The sequence below is a fragment of the Nomascus leucogenys genome, chromosome 11 (genome assembly GCF_006542625.1).
Source record: "Nomascus leucogenys isolate Asia chromosome 11, Asia_NLE_v1, whole genome shotgun sequence".
In the NCBI taxonomy this organism is placed as follows: domain Eukaryota; kingdom Metazoa; phylum Chordata; class Mammalia; order Primates; family Hylobatidae; genus Nomascus; species Nomascus leucogenys.
Window position 1 is genome coordinate 82,305,947 of NC_044391.1, and position 21,781 is coordinate 82,327,727.

Genomic DNA, 21,781 nt, shown 5'->3' on the forward strand with positions numbered 1-21,781 from the left:
AACTGGTGTCTGTCATGTGAGTTCTGTTTGATAGAACCCCAGAGATATTAATGTAAATCTAAATTGATATACTATTATACTACTATACTTAAGGTGATGAATTTTTTTTTTTAGCTATACTACTAACACATTTATTTTTCACTTGAAGGTCATTGACATTTTTTATTTTTATGTAGTTATTTTAAAACATTTTTATTGATATGTGGACAGGCATTTAAAACAAGATTTAGTATTAAATTTTGCATCTACAAAGGTTTTATGAGAAGAATTGAAGACTTAATATGATTTAATAGACATGATCATGGATAACTATTTACTAAAGGACCAAACTGAAAACTACTTTAAAACATAATTTATATGGTCCTTTTCATTAAGGAGCTTTGATTACACTGTTGGTTAGACTGCAAAAGGGAACAACATATTTTCAAAAACAATTTGGCCTTAAGTTGTAAAGTCAAACATTTTCATTCTCTGTCATTAAGTAATTTCACTTCTAGGTATATACCTAGAGAAACTTTTGCATACGTGCACCAAGAGTAATTCAAGAAAGAGTAATTCAAGAAATTATTGATCCTAATAGTAAAAACTTGGAAATTTGAACATCCACAGAAGATGAATATATAACTTATGGAACAGTCACACAATGGAGTATTACATAGCTGTAAAATGACTGATTTACACCTATATGTAACAATATATAGCTATATGCAACAACATAGGAGGATCTAGAAACATAATAGAGAAAAAAACAAGTACCAGAAGACTATATACAGTAAGATACCATTTTTTATAAGGCTCAAAACCAAAACAAAACTAAAAAATGTATTACTTAGGGATGCAGACATATATGATACAGTTATTTTTTAAAAGGGCAGGCAGGAGGCTGAGGTCGGTGGGTTGTTTGAGCTCAGGAGTTCGAGAACAGCCTGGGCAATATGGCAAAACCCCGTCTCTACAAAAAATACAAAAATTAGCCAGGTGTGGTGGCATGCACCTATAGTCCCAGCTACTTGGGAGACTGAGGTGGGAGGATCGCCTGAGCCAAGATCGCGTTAAAAAAAAAAAAAAAAGGCAAGGGAATAGTAAAATATAAAATTCAGGATAGTAGGCTACCTGTGGAGAGGACAGGCATGGAGGTGGGATAGGGGAAGAACTAGGTTGGTATGAAGATATTGGTAACACTCCAGTTTTTTGGTTGGGTGCTCTGTGTTCATGCATGGTTGTTGTATTTCATAACAATACTTGCATGCTCTTTTATATGTGTCCTTTAAAAGGTTATACATACATAGGTATATATTAATAGAATGTCAGTAAGAGAGTCCTACTTAATACCTACTACATATTTGTATACAGATGGCAGGAACAATTTAAGAATATAAATCAAAGTGATAATTGAGAAATTTAAAACTGTGCAGATAATTTCTATGTGTACAAAAGTTTCATATAAAATTTACTTGAAAGGATTTTAAAAATCATATTTATCATTTAGAGTCTCAGCAGATAAGTCACTTTACGTTTTGTTTTTATGAGACAGGGTCTCATTCTGTCACCCAGGCTGGAGTGCACGGTACAATCACAGCTCACTGTACTGTCCGCCTCCCAGGCTTAGATGATCTTCCCAGTTCAGCTTCCTGGGTAGCTGGGACTACAGGCACATGCCACCATTCCTGGCTAATTTTTTGTATTTTTAGTAGAGATAGGGTTTCATCTGTTGTTCAGGCTGGTCTTAAACTCCTGGGCTCAAATGGTCTGCCTGCCTTGGCCTCCCAAAATGTTGGGATTACAGGCGTGAGCCACTTTTTATCATGTTCTATGAGGTGATAAAAAAAAAAGTAGATAAGGACATCCTAAAACAACATCATAGTAGAAAACAGATTTATTGGTTATCAAACTCCGTTTTAAAGACTTTCTAAACCTAAGAGCTACAACTCTGAAATATTTTTGAGAATAAACTATTTTTAAAAGCTATATATTTTTTATATACTTGCAAGGCTGACATGGATTAATTGCAAAGCAGAAAACAGTAATTGCCTGTAAAAAGTTTGATCACTATTATTATATCCCATGAAAACCTGGGATTGCCATTAATTCTCTGTTCATTACCATATCACTTGCAATGGCAAAGTATTTGTATAATGCATACTTTTTGGTACCTCTTTCCTCTGTGAAATTTTGACACCATTTTACTTTAGCAACAGATCTCTTACGTGTTTATTAAAGAAATACACTTTACTTGCACCTGTTTTCTGCCCCACAGGTATTCTCAATGGGTGAGGTAAATACCCATGGTGAAGTGCTTATCCCAAAGGCTAAAAACAGAATTGTGGAATAAGAATACATGCATTCTTTTTGAGATTTCTGTAACAGAAATCTAGTGAAATATTAGTGGAGAAGCATAAAAATTAGAGTAATCATCTCAGTATCACCACCCAATAATGGATGTTGAGAGTATTGAACTGGTAATCAAAAGAACTGAGTTTGAATGTATAACCTCTTATTTGCTGAACAGTGATATTCACTTAACATCTTTGTGCTTCACTTTCCTCATAAACAGAGATAATATAATAACTTCCGTCTTCCTCAGAGGATTGTTAGGAGAATGAAAATAACATTGCCATGTATGAAAAAACCTTCATAATCCTCACGAATATGCAAATATTAGTTTGTCACTACTGGCAGGTCTTTTTTCTTTTTGTAATATATTAATATTCACAGTAAACTATAACAGAGTTTATTTAGGCATTTTTGGAAATTGCCACATAAACTACATGAATTTTTTAATAAGAAAATGCCTATAGGGTCTGCATGAAAAAATATTTTATTGATTTTCACGGATGAATACTTAGATGTAAATGTCAAAGCATATTTCCACCAAATCTTCAGGATATTTGGATTTATTAATTAATTCATCAAGTCAAACCTTGCTATGAAACCTCCAGGGAGATTATCAGTATGGTAATCTCTCTTCTTTACTTAGTTATGGGGGAACCACAAGATATGTCTCTCATGAGTGTCTGTTCTGCTCTCATCAATATAGGAACGTAGTGGACAGACTGGATGGGCCTTTGGGTTTGGAATTTTACTGCTACTCCAGGGCCTAGTTTGATTTGTAGTTCTGGAATCTTTATCAGCTTATCTGCAAGTTGCTTTTGCCACAGTGAAACGGATCCATGTACAGAAAGACTGACAATGCACCCAAAAGTGATTTGATAATTTACAGTAAGAAATATTGTAAACTTATCTTCAAAATAACACGAATGCATTACTTTTCTTTATAGTTTCTAAAGGCTTTTTAATTCATTATCTCATTTTGGGACCTCTTGACTATTGAACAGAATGACTGAATTTATTTTAAACTGTTTCTCTATTTATCAGATGAAAATACCTGAAAGGTAAAGCAGGACAGGAGACTACATCCTAGTTGTGAAAAATAACATACTGTTAGCAGTTCTTCATATCTCCTTCCTGTCTTTTGTATGCATGTTTAATTATTGAGATTATATTGTATATGCCATTTAAATGCTTACGTTTTCATTTTTTTCTGCTTATGGTGGAAATATATGGCTTTTGTAGAAACTTTAGAAAAGTTGTGGAAAACAGACAAAAGTCTAAAGCAGAAAATGAAAGCTGCATATAATCTACTACTGTACGAATGATTAACCACTGGGAACATTTTAGTGTATTTCCTTCCAGGACTTCTTGTTACTTTATTTTTAGAAAAGGAATGGGGATCACACCAAGTCAGAAGTGCTTGTTGGGGGACAGACACTGGCTTGGCTGGGATCAAGTAGCCTTTCTGCTCTCCAGCCCAGCGGACTGGAAGAAGCAGATCAGCACTCTTCTTCCTGGACAGGGGTAATGAGAATGAGTATTTTCCTTTAAAGCTCACTTGTTTCCGTATTCTAAGCGGACGCGAACATTGTTCTTTTCTCGTGCTTTCCCACCTTCAAGACCCACCAACACCTGCCTTCCCACATTTCGAGTTATCCTCGTCTGCTCCTGCAAGCTCACACTCTTCTCCGCGGCGGCTACTCTCCGCTCATCCACACTCCCGCCCCCACTGCGCCTTCTTCCTGCGATGACCGAGGAGGTGGTGGGAGACTACCACTTGCGAGCTTCCAAGGGACCTTCAAACCTGAACCGCAGGGTCAGAGCCCTCGCCCCGTAGAAAAGTCAGGAGCTCCCCGGGGCCCCCATCGGAAGCTTCGTGCCTCCCCGTGGGAAGGTCGCGAGCAGGGAAGGCCTTCGCGGCCGCTGAGTCCCCTACTCCAGGGGCGGCGGCGGCTCTCAGAAAGAGCAGCCCTTCTCGTCCCTCCCCAGGTTATCGTCAGAGTGCACTTCCTTGGGGAAACAGAGGTCATTCTGTCGAGTTCCCCCTTTCTGCTGTTCTCGGAAGGGAGAAGGCTGCTAGACCCAGGCTCGCTCCCTGCTTCTCGGGAGATCCGGGAAGGCCTCTATTGCTGAACGCCGAAAACGCGGCCAGCGGCCCGATCGTCTCCCTATCGCTTTGCAAGCCGGGAGAAGTGCGTCCCTTCTCGCTTGCCTTATGCCTGGCGAAGCGGGGACCGCACTACAGTGCAGCCGCCGAAGGGGGGAACGCTCACGTACGGCTCTCGGCTTCCCAGTGAGCAGCAGTAGCTCCTGGAAAACCAACGCTAAGACTACCGGGGTCAGTATTAGCTTGTCTTAGGAGCCGGCACAGGGGGAAGGAACAACGATTCGCAAGAGCTAGGCAGAGGACCTCCTTCTTTTCTCCCCCTTGGCTGTCCTGGACCGCATGGGGCTGCGAGCGCGCACCGGGGACCGCGGAACTTGCTCAGCCTCTGACAGCTCGGTGGGAACACCTCGGGGTGTCGAGTCCCGACTGAAGGGGCGGGACGGGGCGGGGCGAGCGCGCGCGGGGCGGAGCGCGCGCGAGCCGGGACGCAAGGAGGGAGCGCGCGAGTGAAGCCGAGCTGAGCCGAGCCGAGCCGAGCCGAGCCGGGAGGTCCCTGGGAGAGGCAGGCAGAGCCCAGCCGGCCGCCTGCGGCTCAGTACCGATCGTGCCGCGTCGCCGGGCTCTGCGTACCCCTGTCTCTGCCCAGGCTCCCGCAAAACTTTTATTCTCTGGGGCCCTCGGGGTGTGTGAAGGAATTGGAACGTTCCGCCATCTCCGCGCTCCCCTGCTGCGGCGGCGACCAAGGGGACCTGCATCCCTCGTCCGCCGGGCTCTGGAGCCCTGCGCCTCACCTGCTAATCGCTCCCCGGAGTCTCGAGGGGGCACCCCCGGAGGGACCGCGCGGGCGCCGGCGCCCCTGAACTCTCCCGCTCACCGCGGCAGACCCGCCCAGCGCAACTTTAACTTGGTTCTTCTTACCCAAGCGGGGCACCCGCGGCTGCTGCTGCGGCGGCTGCTGCTACCGCCGCCGCCGCGGTCTCACAAAGGGGCTCAGGGAAGGGAGGCGGCGCGGGCGGCAGGGACGGGCCTCCGGGCCGCCGAGGCGGGGAGACAAAAGGGAAGCTGCCTCTGCTAGCGCTGCCCGCTCGGAGCCGCTTGCTCCGCTGCCTCTGGCTGAGCTCGGCGAGCCTCTCCCCCACCCTCCGGCACTGCTCCGCCTCACTCCCGGCGGGCTGTCCCCGCAGTGCTCCCGGACCCGGCGAGCCTTCGGAGCGCGCGTCGCTGGTGGTGGTTGAGGCTCTAGCGATAATAAATGATAGAGGATACAATGACTTTGCTATCTCTGCTGGGTCGCATCATGCGCTATTTCTTGCTGAGACCCGAGACGCTTTTCCTGCTGTGCATCAGCTTGGCTCTGTGGAGTTACTTCTTCCACACCGACGAGGTGAAGACCATCGTGAAGTCCAGCCGGGACGCCGTGAAGATGGTGAAGGGCAAGGTAGCCGAGATCATGCAGAACGATCGACTTGGGGGGCTTGATGTGCTCGAGGCCGAGTTTTCCAAGACCTGGGAGTTCAAGAACCACAATGTGGCGGTGTACTCCATCCAGGGCCGGAGAGACCACATGGAGGACCGCTTCGAAGTTCTCACGGATCTGGCCAACAAGACGCACCCGTCCATCTTCGGGATCTTCGACGGGCACGGGGGAGAGGTAGGAGCTACCCGGGGCTTTGTATTTGTGTCCGTGTATGTCTCGTGTGTGTGTGTGTGTGTGTGTGTGTGTGTGTGTAAACAACAGGACAGCGTGTGCGCAGCGGGAGAGGATCTGGGTGCGAGGGGCGTGGTGATGACACCACGGTGCCTGGCTGGACAAATGCGGCTCCAGTTGCCAAAAGCACTGCTGGATACAGACTTCTTGGGGCTGAGGGTCCACTTTAGGGAAAGGAGAGTCATCCACAGCATATTTGTTGCTACTTAATATGAGGTTCCCAAGGCCGGAACCCAGCAAACACTGTGCTAGTTTAGCAAGGAGAATTAATGGTATCTCCAGTGAACTTTGGTCCGAGATCCCAGTGCCCTTGTTCTAGGGTTTGAGCTGAACTAGGCACAGAGAAGTAAGACAGTATATTTTATGCTTCATTAGGCAAAGAGGCTATATTTGCAGAGCGAGCTCATTGAGGGTGAAGGAAGCTGTGACTGCTTCCCATCGCCTTCACTCTAGGGAGGAATCCGAGGGGCAGCTCTGCGCTTCTTTCCAACTCTATCAACTTTACAAGTGCAATGGGGCCAATTGACAGGAGTGCCTCGCTGGCCGCTTGTTTTTACTAGGATCTCAGAGCGGGACCTAGATGTCCCTGGCCTTTGCAGAGGTGGCTATGCCCGCAAAGGAGGCGGTGCTTTGACCTCACCCTTGCCCCCTGGAGGGCTTGGGGGTGCAGACGTCGACCTGCTTCTAAATTCCTTTGTTTGTGGTTCATCTGGAAGCAGGAGATAGCTAGAGGCCAGTTCAATTCCCTCTCCCACATTTCTGCGGCACCCAGGTTGTGCGCTGAGGCCCAGGTTTCCTGGAGGTTAGGCAAGGGTTGGCTCTGGTCCTTGCGCATTGGCCCAGGCAAAGTGAGAGGCAAATGAAGCTCTAGCGCCAAGCTCCAAAGAACACTGCGCCAATCACCCCATCTCTCAATTTGGCAGTTTGTAACGGGTTCATTGCTGCATACTCTTTGTTTTCCCTTTTGGCAGCATACTTTTCTTATTCTTAACCCCTTCCTGTTTTTGATTATACCCCTCCCCTGAACTCCCATACAAGTTTTCCCCCAACTTTCTTCTCTGCCCGCTGATCTCTGGGTAGGCTGTAGGGAACTGCAGGGACTGCCATTCTTTTTCAAGCATTTGCTTGTTCTTTGGCCTTTGTTTTGGGTGAACATTGAGAAAACTTTCAACTGGATATCTTATCTGCATTCCTCACCCATCACTCTGCTAAACTTTTCATGCTACTGTGCCTACCTGCCTTGTAGAACCAACTTTGCCAAGAATGACAAACTTAGTAGGAAAACTCATTTGGTAGAACTGAAATCAGTTTTTGCCATTTTCCATCCACTCTAGCTTTTTTTATATTCTGTTTTTTCAGAATGCAAGTTTCTCACTGGTTGTAAATTTGTAACCTCTTGGATAGTGTCGGGATCCCCTCCCCTTGGTCACAGAGTAAGTGAAAGATGTAAAATTAATTGAGGGAAAAGAGGCTGTGTACATGGGCAAAAACATACCTTAATGACAAACTTGCCAGTATAATGGCTGATTTGTCTTCTTGGCTTGAAGCAGACTTATCTGTATTTTCATTTTTTTGTGCCTAAATTCAATGCGAGTGAAGGAAGCTGTGATTCCTTCCTTTGTAAATCATTTAACAAGCTTATATTTATTATATATTTTTATATTAAAATTGGTGGCTGGTGATAATCTGCTTCTGGTCTTAGGAAGCACAGTTTTAATTTTATTAAATATTTGGTTGTAATAGTAATGCGGTGAAATTTTGGGTTATGGTTGTCTGGGTGTGATGCATTGGCATAGTTTTAGCCTTGGGCTAAAAAAGTGTAAGTGATTGGGTGATTTAAATTTCTTTTTCTTTTAAGTTGGTACTGTAAAACCTGAAAGTTGCACACCAAAACACTTCTCAGGTTGAAAAATTTCTAGTACTATCTTGTGGTAAATGTACCATCCAGAAAAGGGACACGATAAATGCTTTTATTTTACTAAAAGTATTTTACACGTACATGGCTTGTCATTAGATTTTTTAACAACAAATGAAAAGATGATCATCGTTAGCCAAACCATGAAATACTTTCCTTTGTGCCTTATGTTAAAAAGCATGCTGTTTGCAAAATAATTGATATTATCAGTACTCTTAAAAATAGAATAATTGTTCTGTTCATAATCCCTTACCGTATGTAGCCAGTTAGTTCACTTTGGCTTTGTTTTAGGGCAAAATAAGGACAGTGCTACAAAAGGAGTTACTTAATTGCTATTGGGAGTATAACGGTGACAATATTAGGTAATTTCTCTCTTGCTTTTTCTTTATATATCATTCAAAATCCTACCATCTAATTCTTGTGTGTTGCTTAGCTCCTTTAACATTCACCAGAGGAGGGTGCCACTGTTTGATTTTAGTATAGATGATGTTAGCTCTTGTCACAAAAGAGGAAGCTTTTTCTGAACTTTCTATTATTTATGTATATTCTATCTCTAGAATGGTATAGACGATAAATGAGGAGTTTAATTTTATTTCTAATAACTCACACTAGTAAGATAGGCCATCAAAAACTAGGGCCCGTCTGTAATTGTAGTGCTCTTTAGATGCAGAGGAGACATTACCTTGTATATCCATTTCATCTGTGTATATCCATTTCATCTGTGTATATCCATTTCATCCCTCACCCTTTTTTTTTTCTTTTAAGCTGAGATGCTGATAGTTGGAGAAGTTGTGACCTTCCTAAGGCTATGTGGCTAGTTCAAGGCCTTCAGTTTGTTGATCTCTATATGAAACCATTGGACAAATTGGCTTGAATATTTACCTAGATAGATGGTGCCCTGGGGATACAAGGGTGAATGAAATACAACCCCATCCTCAAAAAGTTTCAGTCTAGTGAGAGAGACAGACCTCTATACCAAGAGTTATAGTCATGGTGCACTTAGAGTGTTATGGTGACACAGAGGAGGGACATTTAAATCAGACTGGTAGGTAGGAAGGCCCAGGAAGAAACACCTTGAAGGTATTGTTTACTTCAAGATTAGAAGCATAGGTTTTGACTTGAGATCTGGCTTTGAATCTGTGCTCTGCTTTATTCTAGCTGTGACACTGGACAAGTTGCTGAAACAGCTTTATCTGGGAGTTTATTATCTAAAAAATGGGGATAATAATGCCTGTAAGGTGCAACTTCATCAGTTGTATTGTACCCTGTCTAGAGAAGTACCTAATGGAGAGAAGGATATGGAAGAGGAAAGGCCAAGAAGACCAGGAAGTCTGCAGTGCTGGGGCAGCAATATTCAAGGGAGAGAGACTCTTCCTGTGTGAGCCACAACTTTGATCGCTATGAAGATATATGTAGTGCAGGGATAATTTATTAGGTATCCCCCAAACTCTCTATATCTCAAGGTTCTAACTTTCAGTGGACTTCTGATTACCAATTCAGGATTTCAGTTATCCAGATATTTGAGAAAACTGTGTCGTGGCTTTAGGTGTAAATTTTCTTACTAGTCAAAAGGAATATTCTCTATGATTAATTAATAAATTGGTATTCTGATTTGTACTTCAGCCTCTTATGATTTGGGTTACCATGAGTTAGTTCTCTTGAGCATATTTAACTGTGGATTCTTTGGCAAAGATATGTCTCTGGACTTTTTATGCTGAGGACCAGACTCTGTAGGACTGTGGCTTCTTCTAGATGGATGAAATTTTAAAGAGCCTTATCTCAGTGGTCCTACAGGCCAGCTTCCTCCCTTGATTCTAACCATGATACTGTATGTGGATGGTTCACAGTGTGTGTATGTGTCTAAAGGTATGGCAGTGATTGTTTTCTTATGTAACAAGATTCAAACAACAAAAAGGTAAAAAGGAGCTCGTTATATAAGTTGATGTAGAAAGATTATTTTAAGATAAAAAATGATTTTTGTTTAGGAAAATCATTGTTTTTGTGCTTACTTGTAATTTTTATCTACAGGCAAAAGGTGTTTTTTTGTTTGTTTGTTTATTTCTTTTTTTTTTTAATACCATCTAGAAGAAATATCACCAAATCCTTTGGCACCTCTATCAATGTTCATGGCTGAAGCCTAGCTAGAAAAATAGATTGTTATGTGCTCCATATGTTCATGAGCATTACTTTATTAAAGGTCTTATGCATCTTGACAATTGACACACAGCTTGGCCAGTGGTTAAAGCCTAGAGTTCCACGTTTTGCATGAGGGATAAGCCATACTTCAAGCGCTTGCCAGGGACTGCAGTCTTTAGGCTCAGCACTTCTCAGAAGCTCAGAAAATAAACTGCTTATGGAGGGTTGCCTGAAGAATATATATATATAGTCTGATTCTTTAGATCAGTGGTTCTTAACTTTTCTTGAGTCATGCTGCTCTTTGAGAATGTTACGAAACTACAGACATATTCCCCAGAAAAAAAGGACTTGCATATCAAATTTTCTTTGTAGTTTCAGAGACAAGTGGATGCATGAAGCCTCTGGATTTCAGGTTAGTCTAGATAGAATAAAATCTGGTTTTGATGCATCTAGCTCTGCAAGGAACTGTATGTCTGAACCCCTTGCTTGGCCCTCCTGCTTTCCTGTCCATCATTTGCTTGTATGGAATTGTTTGCTGTCATTTGCCTCTGAGGGTGGTTTAGAGGAATAGTCTCCTTAGCTCTGAGAAATCAACTACAAGAATGTTGTTGAGGAAATCATTTGTTATATTATATAGTATCATTTTAATGAGGACCAAGGGAGAAATAGTACTCTATTACCTATTTATCTTAAGGATGCCGAATTATGTAACTGATTGGGCCATCCTGGGTTTGTTGGCTGCTACAAGTATTAAGAGCCAAACTTCTGACCCACCTCTAGCAAATGTGCAGACTTTTATGGAATACATTCATCTGGTACATGAACCTCACTTCTAGGACAGTTTATCTTTCCTACACTAAATTTTCCTTTATCCCATTTGTATTAGCCCGTTTTCATGCTGCTGATAAAGACATACCTAAGGCTGGGAAATTTACAAAAGAAAGAGGTTTAATGGACTTATGGTTCCACGTGGCTGGGGAAGCCTCACAGTCATGGCGGAAGGTGAAAGGCGCGTCTCACATGGTGGCAGACAGGAGAAGAAGAGGGCTTGTGGAGGGAAACTTCCTCTTATAAAATTATCAGATCTTGTGAGATTTATTCACTATCATGAGAACAGTATGGGAAAGACCTGCCCCGATGTTTCAAATTACCTCTCACCGGGTCCCTCCCACAATATGTGTGAATTCAAGATGAGATTTGGGTGGGGACCAGCCAAACCATATCACCATTTTTCTCTTCTCTTAGATATGTCATTTTAGCTTGTATTATATGTATTTATGTAAGTTTCATTGGATCCTTCTGAAATAAGATACACTTCTTAATAAATAAATTATGACTGGCACAGTGACTGCTTTTCAGACATTATAGCTGCTGATAGTAAATGTTCGACTTTCACATTATGATGTATAAGAGGCCTAGGGATTTAATATGGACAAATGCCTTATGGTTTAAGAGAAGATTCTGATTATTTTGGTTTAAAATGGCACATTAAAGTTTCTGCAAAAAAATTTTTTTTTCAATGAAGCCCTCCTTCCTATGCCTGCGCTTAAAGACCTTTTTGTACGGGAGTGTAGGAACCTGACTGCTGACCTTGCTGCGTCTTCTGAACAGGTTGTTAAGAAATTCGGTTCAATTAAGCCAACATTTTCTGTAGAGTCTGGCACCTGTGAAAAGCAGTGTTGTGTTCTATGTGATGTCTAAAGATGATTCGGTGCATTCTGTGTCCTCAGGAAGCATTCTGTCTACTTGGAGAGATGACCTTTTTTTAAAAAAAATAGCAGAGTTACAAGATGCCTGCCACCTACAAGTGTGTGATGGCTTGACTGAAGGAGCTTGGGGAATTTTAGATAATTTTGAAGAGGAACTGACATTTAATTGTATCCTAGCATTTCTGTAGACAGCGATTGGGTGGAGAAAGGTGGGGAAGATGACATTAGAGGTTGAAGAAAAAATATGGAAATGGTACAGAGGAAATAAAATGCAGGCACAGTTGGAAGAAGGCAGGTAGTCTTATTTGTCAGGAGTAGGCTTTCCCCAACAGTAATCATTCTAGAAGCTCATTTATAATTTTTTTCCTTATTCAAGTACCCTCTGTGTTTTGATATACTAAATTTATTTTTAAATTAACTGTTTTTTATTGTTAAGTTTATTTATTTGAAAAAGAAACTTCATATCAGCATCGGGAGTGGAAAAATCCATGAAATGAAATTCTTGGCCTTTAACCTGCTGAGATGCTGTCTCCACCTTGATGGAGTAGAATGATTCTAAAAAGATTTATCTCCTTGTCTCTGGTTGTCTCTAGAGTTCCTCTATCCTCCTCCCCTTGCTTTTTTTTTGTGAGGAGAAAAGGTGGCTTTTAAAATTTAATTGCCAGCCATAATTTGAAGCAAGGCAGCCTACTTGCTCCCTTTGCAGATGGAGAGCACTTCCAGTGATGCCACTTTGTGAGGAGCTCTGGTTTGGAGTATCCCTTTCACTGTGACTTGTGACAGAGAAGATTTTATTTGTATCATGCCTCCATGGGAAACACAGAGTTATGGGCAATGTTTCAGCATAAATTCCATCCTCATTTTTAATGCAGGTAAATGGGAAGAGAGTATAGGAATAAAACTGATGTTTTTCTAGCTAGTTTTAAAAAATAAATAATTCACAACTATGGTACTTGAACCATTATGGATAACACATTGCTTGTGACATAACTTACAATGACAAAAATATACCAGCATTCTAGGTCCGCCTGTTGAAGAGCCATGGCCTGGGGTTTGGGATACACACAGGTGAGGAGAGTGGGAGTTGCTGCTGGAACTATTGTTAGCACTAGTATTGAAGCTGTGCCGAGGAGCCTTGGCCATGTTCTGTATATATTGGAGAACTACTCTATAGGAATGGCATAAAATCCATGCTTTAGTAATCCTGCTCCTCTAAACTATGTGGAGGATTGATTTGAACTAACAAGATAGAAGTATGAGGGGAGAGGGTCAATTGGGAAGCTTGAGACAGAGCAGTGAAGATGAAACCCAGGAGTGTGGGCCGTTGTTGAAAGAGGGAGAGGATGTGATGGGAGTGGATAACTCTTGAGGTGGTAAGAATGATGTCAGGGTTTCCATAATTTTTGTTACCATTTTAGTAATTCTACTTAATGAATGTTAAAATAAATCTACAGCAAGTCAAATATATTTTAGAGTAAACTAATTTTAAAATTATAAAATAATATGACTCCATGATAGATACTACAGAAAAGAAGAAACATTCCTCCAAATCTCATTGCCCTGTCACATCTACTGTTACATTTTTGGTGTATTGCTTGCTGGTCTTTTTGTTTGTTTGTTTCTTTTTTGGGGAGTGGGGTGGGCAGGATCTGGCTTTGTTGATGAGGCTGGATTGCAGTAGTACCATCATAGCTTACTACAGCCACAAACTCCTGGGCTCAGATGATCGTCCTGCCTCAGCCTCCTGAATAGCTGGGACTATAGGCATGTGCCACTGTGCCCAGCTTCACCTTTTTTTAAAACAGTATGCATTTTAAATATAATTTTACATAATTATAAAAATATACATATATAGATTTAAATCTTGTTGTTTTTCTTTGTATAAATCTATAAACATACTGTCATTTTGCTCTATAATGCTTTATATTTGATTTGTTTTTTATTTATTTTAATTCTCTCTCTTTTTTTTTTTTTTTAAGATGGTGTCTTGTTCTGTCCCAGGCTGGAGTGCAATGGTGTGATCTAGGCTCACTGCAACCTCTGTCTCCTGGGTTCAAGCGATTCTCCTGTCTCAGCCTCCTGAGTAGCTGGGATTACAGGCACCCGCTACCACACCCAGCTAATTTTCATATTTTTTAATAGAGATGGGGTTTCACCATGTTGGCCAGGCTGGTCATGAACTCCTGACCTCAGGCAATCCGCCCCGCTCGGCCTCCCAAAGTGCTGGGATTACAGGCATGTGCCACCACGCCTGGCCTATTTTAATTCTTTATATTTATATTTTGAATATATTTTTTAGTGATAGAGCAATATTTTATTGAGTAGATATTTGAGAAATTACTCAACTGCTTCCTTATTGGTATACACTTAGGCTCCTCTAACTTCTTACCATTGTAAATACCATTGTAATAAATATTTTTGTGTTTCTACTGTAGTTTGGATTATTTTTCTAGGGTGGGTTTCCAGAAGTGGGATTTCTGGATCAAAGGAATAAAGGAGAAGCCACCATTACTGATGGTAATAATAATTGCTGACATTTATTGAGTATGTATAATATGCAAGGCAGTATTTATAAAGTACTTTATATATGTTATCTAATTTTAATTCTGATAAGAGTTTATGAGGTAGGTACTATATTATCCCCCATTCTGTAGGTGTAGAAATTAAGGCACTGAGAGGTTAAGTAATTTTCCCATGGTCTCTTGCAGCTTGTGGGTGGTGAAACTAGGGTTTGAAACTGCGATTCAGACTTAGAGCTCCCTGTCTCCAAAGCCTGTACCATCAGTTTTTGGTTGAAGCCCTACAGATCTCCTAATTTGGTCAATGAAGTGCTGATAACATTGTTATGTGGACACTGCCTAGTCTTCTCGATTTGCTTAGTGGGGCTTTGGTTTTCTCATATGACTGTGACAGTTGTGTCTCTGTGACAGGTGGTGGTGTTTTTGAAAACCCTATGCTGCTAACCTTGGTAGGTTGATCTTGTAATTACCTAGAAAAGTCCTGTAGTTAAAAAAGATTGGGGTCAGAAGTCAGAGCAGGTGGTGCTTGACATTCAAACATCTGTTCCAATCTACCCTCCTTCTTTGCTGGCAGAACCTCTATCCCACTACAGAAAATCTGCAATATTTTTGCCTGTTGGCTCATGAAAGGCTTTCATAGAAATTATAGTGGTATTAGCATAACCAGTCACAATAAACAAAAATGACTTATGTTTTATTTTACTTCAAAGTACCAAAGGCTTGACTTTAGGATAAATATGTAGGAGTGTGGATGTGTTTGCATAATTTTTCTTTATATTCAAGCTTCGACTTTTTTTTCTTTTTCAGGATCAGAACAGTTTCCTATTACATATATTGTTAATTTTAAGCAGCAAATATCATTTTCTCATTTGTTTATAATACTGAGTTGGTATGTTTAGTTTGAGTGGATGCTAATCCTGCATTTTCATTCTAGAAGGCTACTTAATACATTATTTTCTTAGCCAACCTTAAGTCAAGCCAAGCTTTGGTTATGGCTAGTTATAATCTGTTTTTACTAGAAATCTTCAAAGTCAAAGTTTAAACAAACAAAAGAAGCCATCCTTTTCAAAATAGTTAATGTAATGATCATCCCTTTTATAGCTTTGTTTTATAGTTTTAGGCCCTTCTCTGAAAAGTACAGAGCATTTTTATTAATATTTATATAGGTAAAAGTCATGCATATTGATAAACTAATATACTTTCAATAGAGTTGAAGTCTATGCTATGAAAAACTGCTTAAAAGGTGAAGATATATGATACGTTCTGGGTCTGGGTCCCCACCGAAATCTCATCTTGTATTGTAATTTCCATGTGTTGAGGGAAGGACCTCGTGGGAGGTGATTAGATCGTGGGGGGATTAGATCATTAGATCTGGGGATTAGATCATTAGATCATTAGACCTCCTTGCTGTTCTCATGATAGTGAGTTCTCATGAGATCTGACGGTTTTATAAGGGGCTTTTCGCCTCTTTGCACTTCTCATTCTCTCTCCTGCCACTCTGTGAAGAGGTGATTTCCACTATTATTGTAAGTTTCCTGAGGCCTCCCCAGCCATGTGGAACTGTGAGTCAATTAAGTCTCTTTTCTTTGTAAATTACCCAATCTCAGGTACTTCATAGCAGCGTTAAAATGGACTAATACAATATAATATTTTACTTCTGAAAAAAAAGAAGCTACAAGTCTTGATCACTTGATCTCTCTGGAGGTTTTTTTTTTTTTTTTTTTCCCTTTCTCTGTTTCTTGAGAATAGGGCCCAATTTAATGGAACCTTAGCTGCTTCCAACCTTTCTGGAATTAAGGAGGGCCTTGATACTTGAGTCTGTTAAGATTGAGACTTAACCTACTTTCTTCCGTTCCTAGAAGACAAGAGAGCTCCTGTCTGCCACTGGACGTGGGGCTCCTGAAGGCAAGTTTGGGGCCATTGCATACCATAGTGCAAAATGTACACTGTACAGTGATACTAGGTGGAGCGACATTATTTTCTAATGCGTGCAAAACTATCTGCTCCCCAAGCTAGGCATCTATGGGTCTACAATAACTTGGAAACTTTTCTAGTTTCTACAGAAGCTAAAGGTGCCATAGCAGTAGGCTGTATTTCTGAGACTCACGGACTTTTTACCATACCATCCACCATTAGTGCCCTCCATGTCCTGCTCTTGTATGAGCAGCTGACAGATGATGATCTTTGTGTCTTAGTTTCTTTTTTTTTTTGATGTAGGATCTTACTCTGTCACCCAGGCTGGAGTGCAGTGGCACCATCTCGGTTCACTGCAAACTCCACCTCCCAGGCTCAAGTGATCCTCCCACCTCAGCCTCCCAAGTAGCTGGGACTACAGGTGTGTGCCACCATGCCTGGCTAATTTTTTGTATTTTTGGTAGAGATGGGGTTTTGCCATGTTACCCAGGCTGATATTGAACTCCTGAGCTCAGATGATCCACCCGCCTTGGCCTCCCAAAGTGCTGCGATTACAGGTGTGAGCCACTGCGCCCAGCCTGTGTGTTTTAGTTTCTAAATCAAAGACCTGTTATCTATTGCATGTCTATAAACCTTGTGACTTCTCTGGAGTAGTAAACACTTACTTACGTTTGCTTTTCAACATTAATGTTGCAAATTTTGGTCACTATAAATGTGAGTGGTGATTTAATGCCCTGTAGCAGTAAATCTTAAATATTTCAAATTGTATTTTTAAGAAGAGGGTCTATATTCAGCACTACTCTTGGACAGCAAAGTTTTTAATCTAAAATATGGTATAAAATTTATTCTCTTAGTTATGAGATTGCAATAGGGCAGAAACTGTTTTATTCTGATAAGTGTATACCATTTCTTTTTAATCTAGTAAGTGCTTTCATTTATCGTTTTAATTAAATGAATTAATTTTCAGTTAAATTAGTCACTGGATATTTTCTGGCCAAATAAGTCTCTTAATGACACTGTCAGGATTTTACGGAAATGGAGACATAGTAGGATCTTTGATCATAGTGTTTATCTTTTTGCTCCATAGATAATGAAGTGAATTTTCTATAACAGCTGGTTTACATAGTTATATGATAGATATGTTCCAGAGTTTGAGATTAAGAAGTTTTTACTTCTGTTTTATTTTAGCACTTAGATGTTTTCTAAATTTGTCTTTCTGAGTTTTCTCTCTAGATAGGTATGGCAGGGATTTTTGAATTGTCATGTAATCCAAATATAGTGCCTAAGGCTTCACAGCTACATGAAATATCTATTTTTAAAGACTTTCATCAAGGAGATTCCACATTTTCCCTGGAGAATTTTTTTCACTATAATCCTTTCTCTGAAGAAATTCATCTCTATATGTGAACTAGGTCCCTTTGGTTTAAGACTATTTCTTCTAGTCTGGCTTCATCAGAGAGAGAGAAATAAAGATTAGATTGTTACCATTTTAAAACTGGTAAAACTATGATATTAATAATTTTTTCTCTTCCCCACAAATTAAATATTAACATTAAATTTATGTGAGAAGTACTCATCTCAAAAAGGGAAATTCGATGTAATTTCTACTAAAGACAGAATAGTTTCTAGATAATCAGTAGTGGCTCCTGTTTGTAAAGAGCTAGTCTGGCAATAAGGAAATGTCCTCTTACAGATCGGTTGGTTTTGTCTATTATAAGTCTCTGTTGTCAGAGACTTATGCTACAGGTGGAGTGGGTTCTAGCTGGCCACCTAGATGGTACGTTATTGGGAAGTTTTTGGTTGCAAGTGACAGAAAACTCAAGTGGAAGCAGATTAAACACTGGAGACAGTTATTATCTCACATAACAAAAGACTCAAAAGAGGCTTTTGATCTAGCAGCTCAATGACTTCAAGGCTCTGGTTCAGTGTCTCAGAAATTCTCTTCAGTTTTCCCTCATGGTTGCAAGATGTGATACTCTGAGCTGCTGCATCCATCTTTGTATAACTACATCCAGAGACATGAGCAGGAAATTATATCTGTCCCGTTCTTCTTTAAGCTTCAGGAAATCTCTCTATAAAGTACTTTTCACATCTTATAGGCCATAGCTGTATCACATGTTCATGCCTAAACCAATGACTTGGTCATGGGAATGTGATCAGCATGATTAGCCTTGACCCATCATAATTCATTCTGGGTCTGAGGAGGAGCCCAGCCTCCGGAGGACATGACAACTTAGAAAGGCGAACAAAACTAGAATTGTATTAGCTAGGAAGAAGGAGAAGTGGAAATGGTTGTTGAGTGAGCCACATAGGTGGGAAGGGGGTTTAGAGAATGTTGCTTGTTCTGCACATTAGTAACCTCATTGGAGAATGTTGCTGTAAAGTGTATAACACTGATATGGGGGAAAATAGACTTTAGAGGACTTCAGAAAAGAGTAAACCTTCTTATTTTTGGATTGTCTTAGGGATGGTTTTATTTGGGAGCTGAGACGTAAGTTTGGTATTTTAGGGCCCCATCAAGTCTTAAGAAACTACTAGTAGGTATTAGGTTGGTGCAAAAGTAATTGCAGTTTTTGCCATTAGTTTTCTAACTCAGGTTTTTTCTCTGCTGTGTGAACTAGCGATCAGGAGGGGTCTGAGTGTTTGGAGAACAACAAGGTGGGTTTTTTTTTTTCTCTAATATATAACTGTATTCACTATAGTTAATGCTGCTGATGAATGTGGAAATATTATAGTAGTTCTTCTGTTGGCTATCCATTTTTACTTTACTATCTCCTGTTTTAGATGATGAATTTGTTGGTCAAATTCAGTAGGATTTTTGTTCTTTAATTATTAGATATTGTAGGTGTTATTTTGTTTTAAAATATTCTAATCTACTCCAGGCCAAAGAGGGGATTCCTGGGAGGGTAGGAACTTTTTGTACCCATTTCGGAGGGGGACAACCTAGCAATGGTCTAGGCTACAGTGAGAAGAGAGTGTAAAAGACTTTTTGGTAGGCCAAATGAGTGCACCTGGAGTAAATTCTGTGTATGAGGATGAAGTACTTATCCTTCTGCTGTTACTATAAACTGATTACAATGAGACCATCTTTTCATTATGTTTTCTGGTCTGATTATTGTCAATTTATAAAAATGCTTACTGGCTCAACTTCCTATTTAGCTTTAGTGGCATTTCTGGCGATTCATTCTCTCTCTACTTTCTTTTCTTTTCTTTTTTAAAAAGATATGCCATCATATTGACTACAGATAATGTAATTTTGTCTCCTACTTTCTAGATAGTTGTATTTTTTGTTTTTGTTTTCTGCCTCATTTCATTGACTAGAACTAACAGAACAATATTTTTTAATACTGATGATAGTAGATGTTATCATGTTCCTGTGTTTGAGATTATTTAAAAAGTTTGAGATAAAGGGAATGTAAAAATGCCTTCAGTTTATGGATAATGGAGTAAATTTTCTTTACTGATATAGTGAAAGATGAAAACCAGTAGAAAATAAGAGCCAAAGAAGAAAGGATATTTAAAATATAGTAATATAGAGAATTAATAATCACAGAATGGACTAGAACTTATGTAGATGTAATGGTAAAAACCAGCATGCATCGATTACATAACGGGAAGAACAAATACTGTAGTTTTTTCTTTGGAGACAAGTATCATCACTAGATCCATCTGAAGGAAATGAACTAGAAAGCATTAGTCTAAACAATAGGCAGAATATCTGACTGCACAGGATAATGATTCTGTAGGTTGAAAGACCTAACCAGATATGCTCAGGGATCCTGCCCTCTGGTTTCAGAAAAGTGGGAGCTCTGGAGCCATCTTGCCCTGGCACTTCTGTTGGTTTTGGTGAAGGTCGTCCTTATTTTTTCTAGGATTTCCTGTGCATAAGATCCTTGCCCTAGTTTCTACTACCTGTCCTGTAAAGAAACAGTGGCTGCTTGTGGAGGAGTCTCATACTGAGCGAGGTTAGGTCCTGAGTTGGTATAAGAGACAAAGTCATGTCTAGTCAAAATCAATCTTGAAAGATCCCTCAAATTGCCCGTAAAGAAGAGTGTACATGATTTTGCACTTCTTACTGTGTAGAGTAATATGTAATTATAAATGTGTAATATCCAAAGTTAAAATGTATTCCAAAGAATAAAGTATATGCATGTAAAATATATTTTTATAGTGTTTTAAATGATATAGAAGAGTATTTTGAATTTGTATAAATTTGTGAATGGTACCATTTCACTACACCTTCTAGAATAAGTAATTAAGTAATATTTTGAGATTTTCAGGCAACTTTCAGGAACTTTTCTTTTTTTTTGAGACAGGTCTCACTCTGCCACCAGGCTGGAGTGCAGTGGCGAGATCTCGGCTCACTGCAATCTCTGCCTCCTGGTCTCAGGTGATCTTCCCACCACAGCCTCCTGACACACAATGACACCAGGCTAATTTTTTATTTTATTTTTTTGTAGAAATGGGGTTTCACCATGTTGCCTAGGCTGGTCTTGAACTTCTGAGCTCAAGCAATCTGCCCTCGTTGGCCTCTCAAAGTGTAGGGATTATAGTCACGAGCCACCAAGCCTGGCTCTTTTTTTTTTTTTAAAGAAGAGCATATTAAATATTTCTGTGTGTGATCAGTTGGAGGAAATTTAGTCTCTTAAAGTTTTAAAGATACAAAGCAGAATAAACTTGTGACTTTGGAGTTAGGAGTAAGATTAATTCATTCCGATTATATTTTTATAGTCAGTTTTAGGAAGATAATTGTAATGCCATATTGAAAGCTTTATTTTTAATCTAAGTGCCAGCCATAGCTTTGACACCAGATGGGACTATAGAGATGGGCACTCAGCCTGGTAATTTATATTCTAAATACATGGAAAAAGTTTATATTTGCTGTTTTTTTTGTTGTTGTTGTTGTTGTGGGTTTTTTTTTTTCTTATCTATGTATGGCTTGAAACCTTGGAGGATTTTATTCTCTAATGATTTCAGAAGAGAGACCAATTGGGGATTCTGACCTTTTCCTTACTTTTCTGGAACTCTTCTGAGCATCTGATATGGTACCTCCAGGCCTGACCTGTTTTTATAAATGCCTGGGCCTGGATTTGTCTAAGAGTGAGACTCACAAAGCAGCAAATAATTTTTGGAAAGGAAGCTCATATTTTTAACATGTAGGGGGACCTGAGTGTCTGCTGCTGAAGAAGTCATGGGGTAAAGAACTGGGATCCCGACAGTGGTCAGAGAAGCTCTCTATACCTTCATATTAGAGCCACAGGCCCTGCTCTGATTCATGGAACTACACAGAGACAGAAATTGTTTATCCCCAAAGGATTATGTAATGCAAACAGATTTAGACATGAAACAGTACAGGCAGGTGCATACTTGGGAAATGTTGCTTAAAAGGGAATTCTCCGGTGAAAAAGACAGCTAGTTTTTACTTTCCTCTCAAAAATAGGG

The 21,781-nt window shown here is 40.2% G+C and overlaps 1 protein-coding gene across 2 annotated transcripts in view; it reads left to right on the forward strand.

Annotated features, from left to right (window-relative positions):
- The first annotated feature begins 4,911 nt into the window (after window positions 1-4,911).
- PPM1L (protein phosphatase, Mg2+/Mn2+ dependent 1L) overlaps window positions 4,912-21,781 on the forward strand; it is a 318,324-nt gene continuing 301,454 nt past the window's right edge. The window contains exon 1 of one of the 2 annotated variants that reach the window (XM_003256389.4): window positions 4,912-6,089. In XM_003256389.4, coding sequence (XP_003256437.1) covers window positions 5,691-6,089 — 399 coding nt within the window. In that variant the 5' untranslated portion in view covers window positions 4,912-5,690. The remainder of the gene's footprint in view (window positions 6,090-21,781) is intronic. The other variant, XM_030822770.1, reaches the window with a different exon arrangement.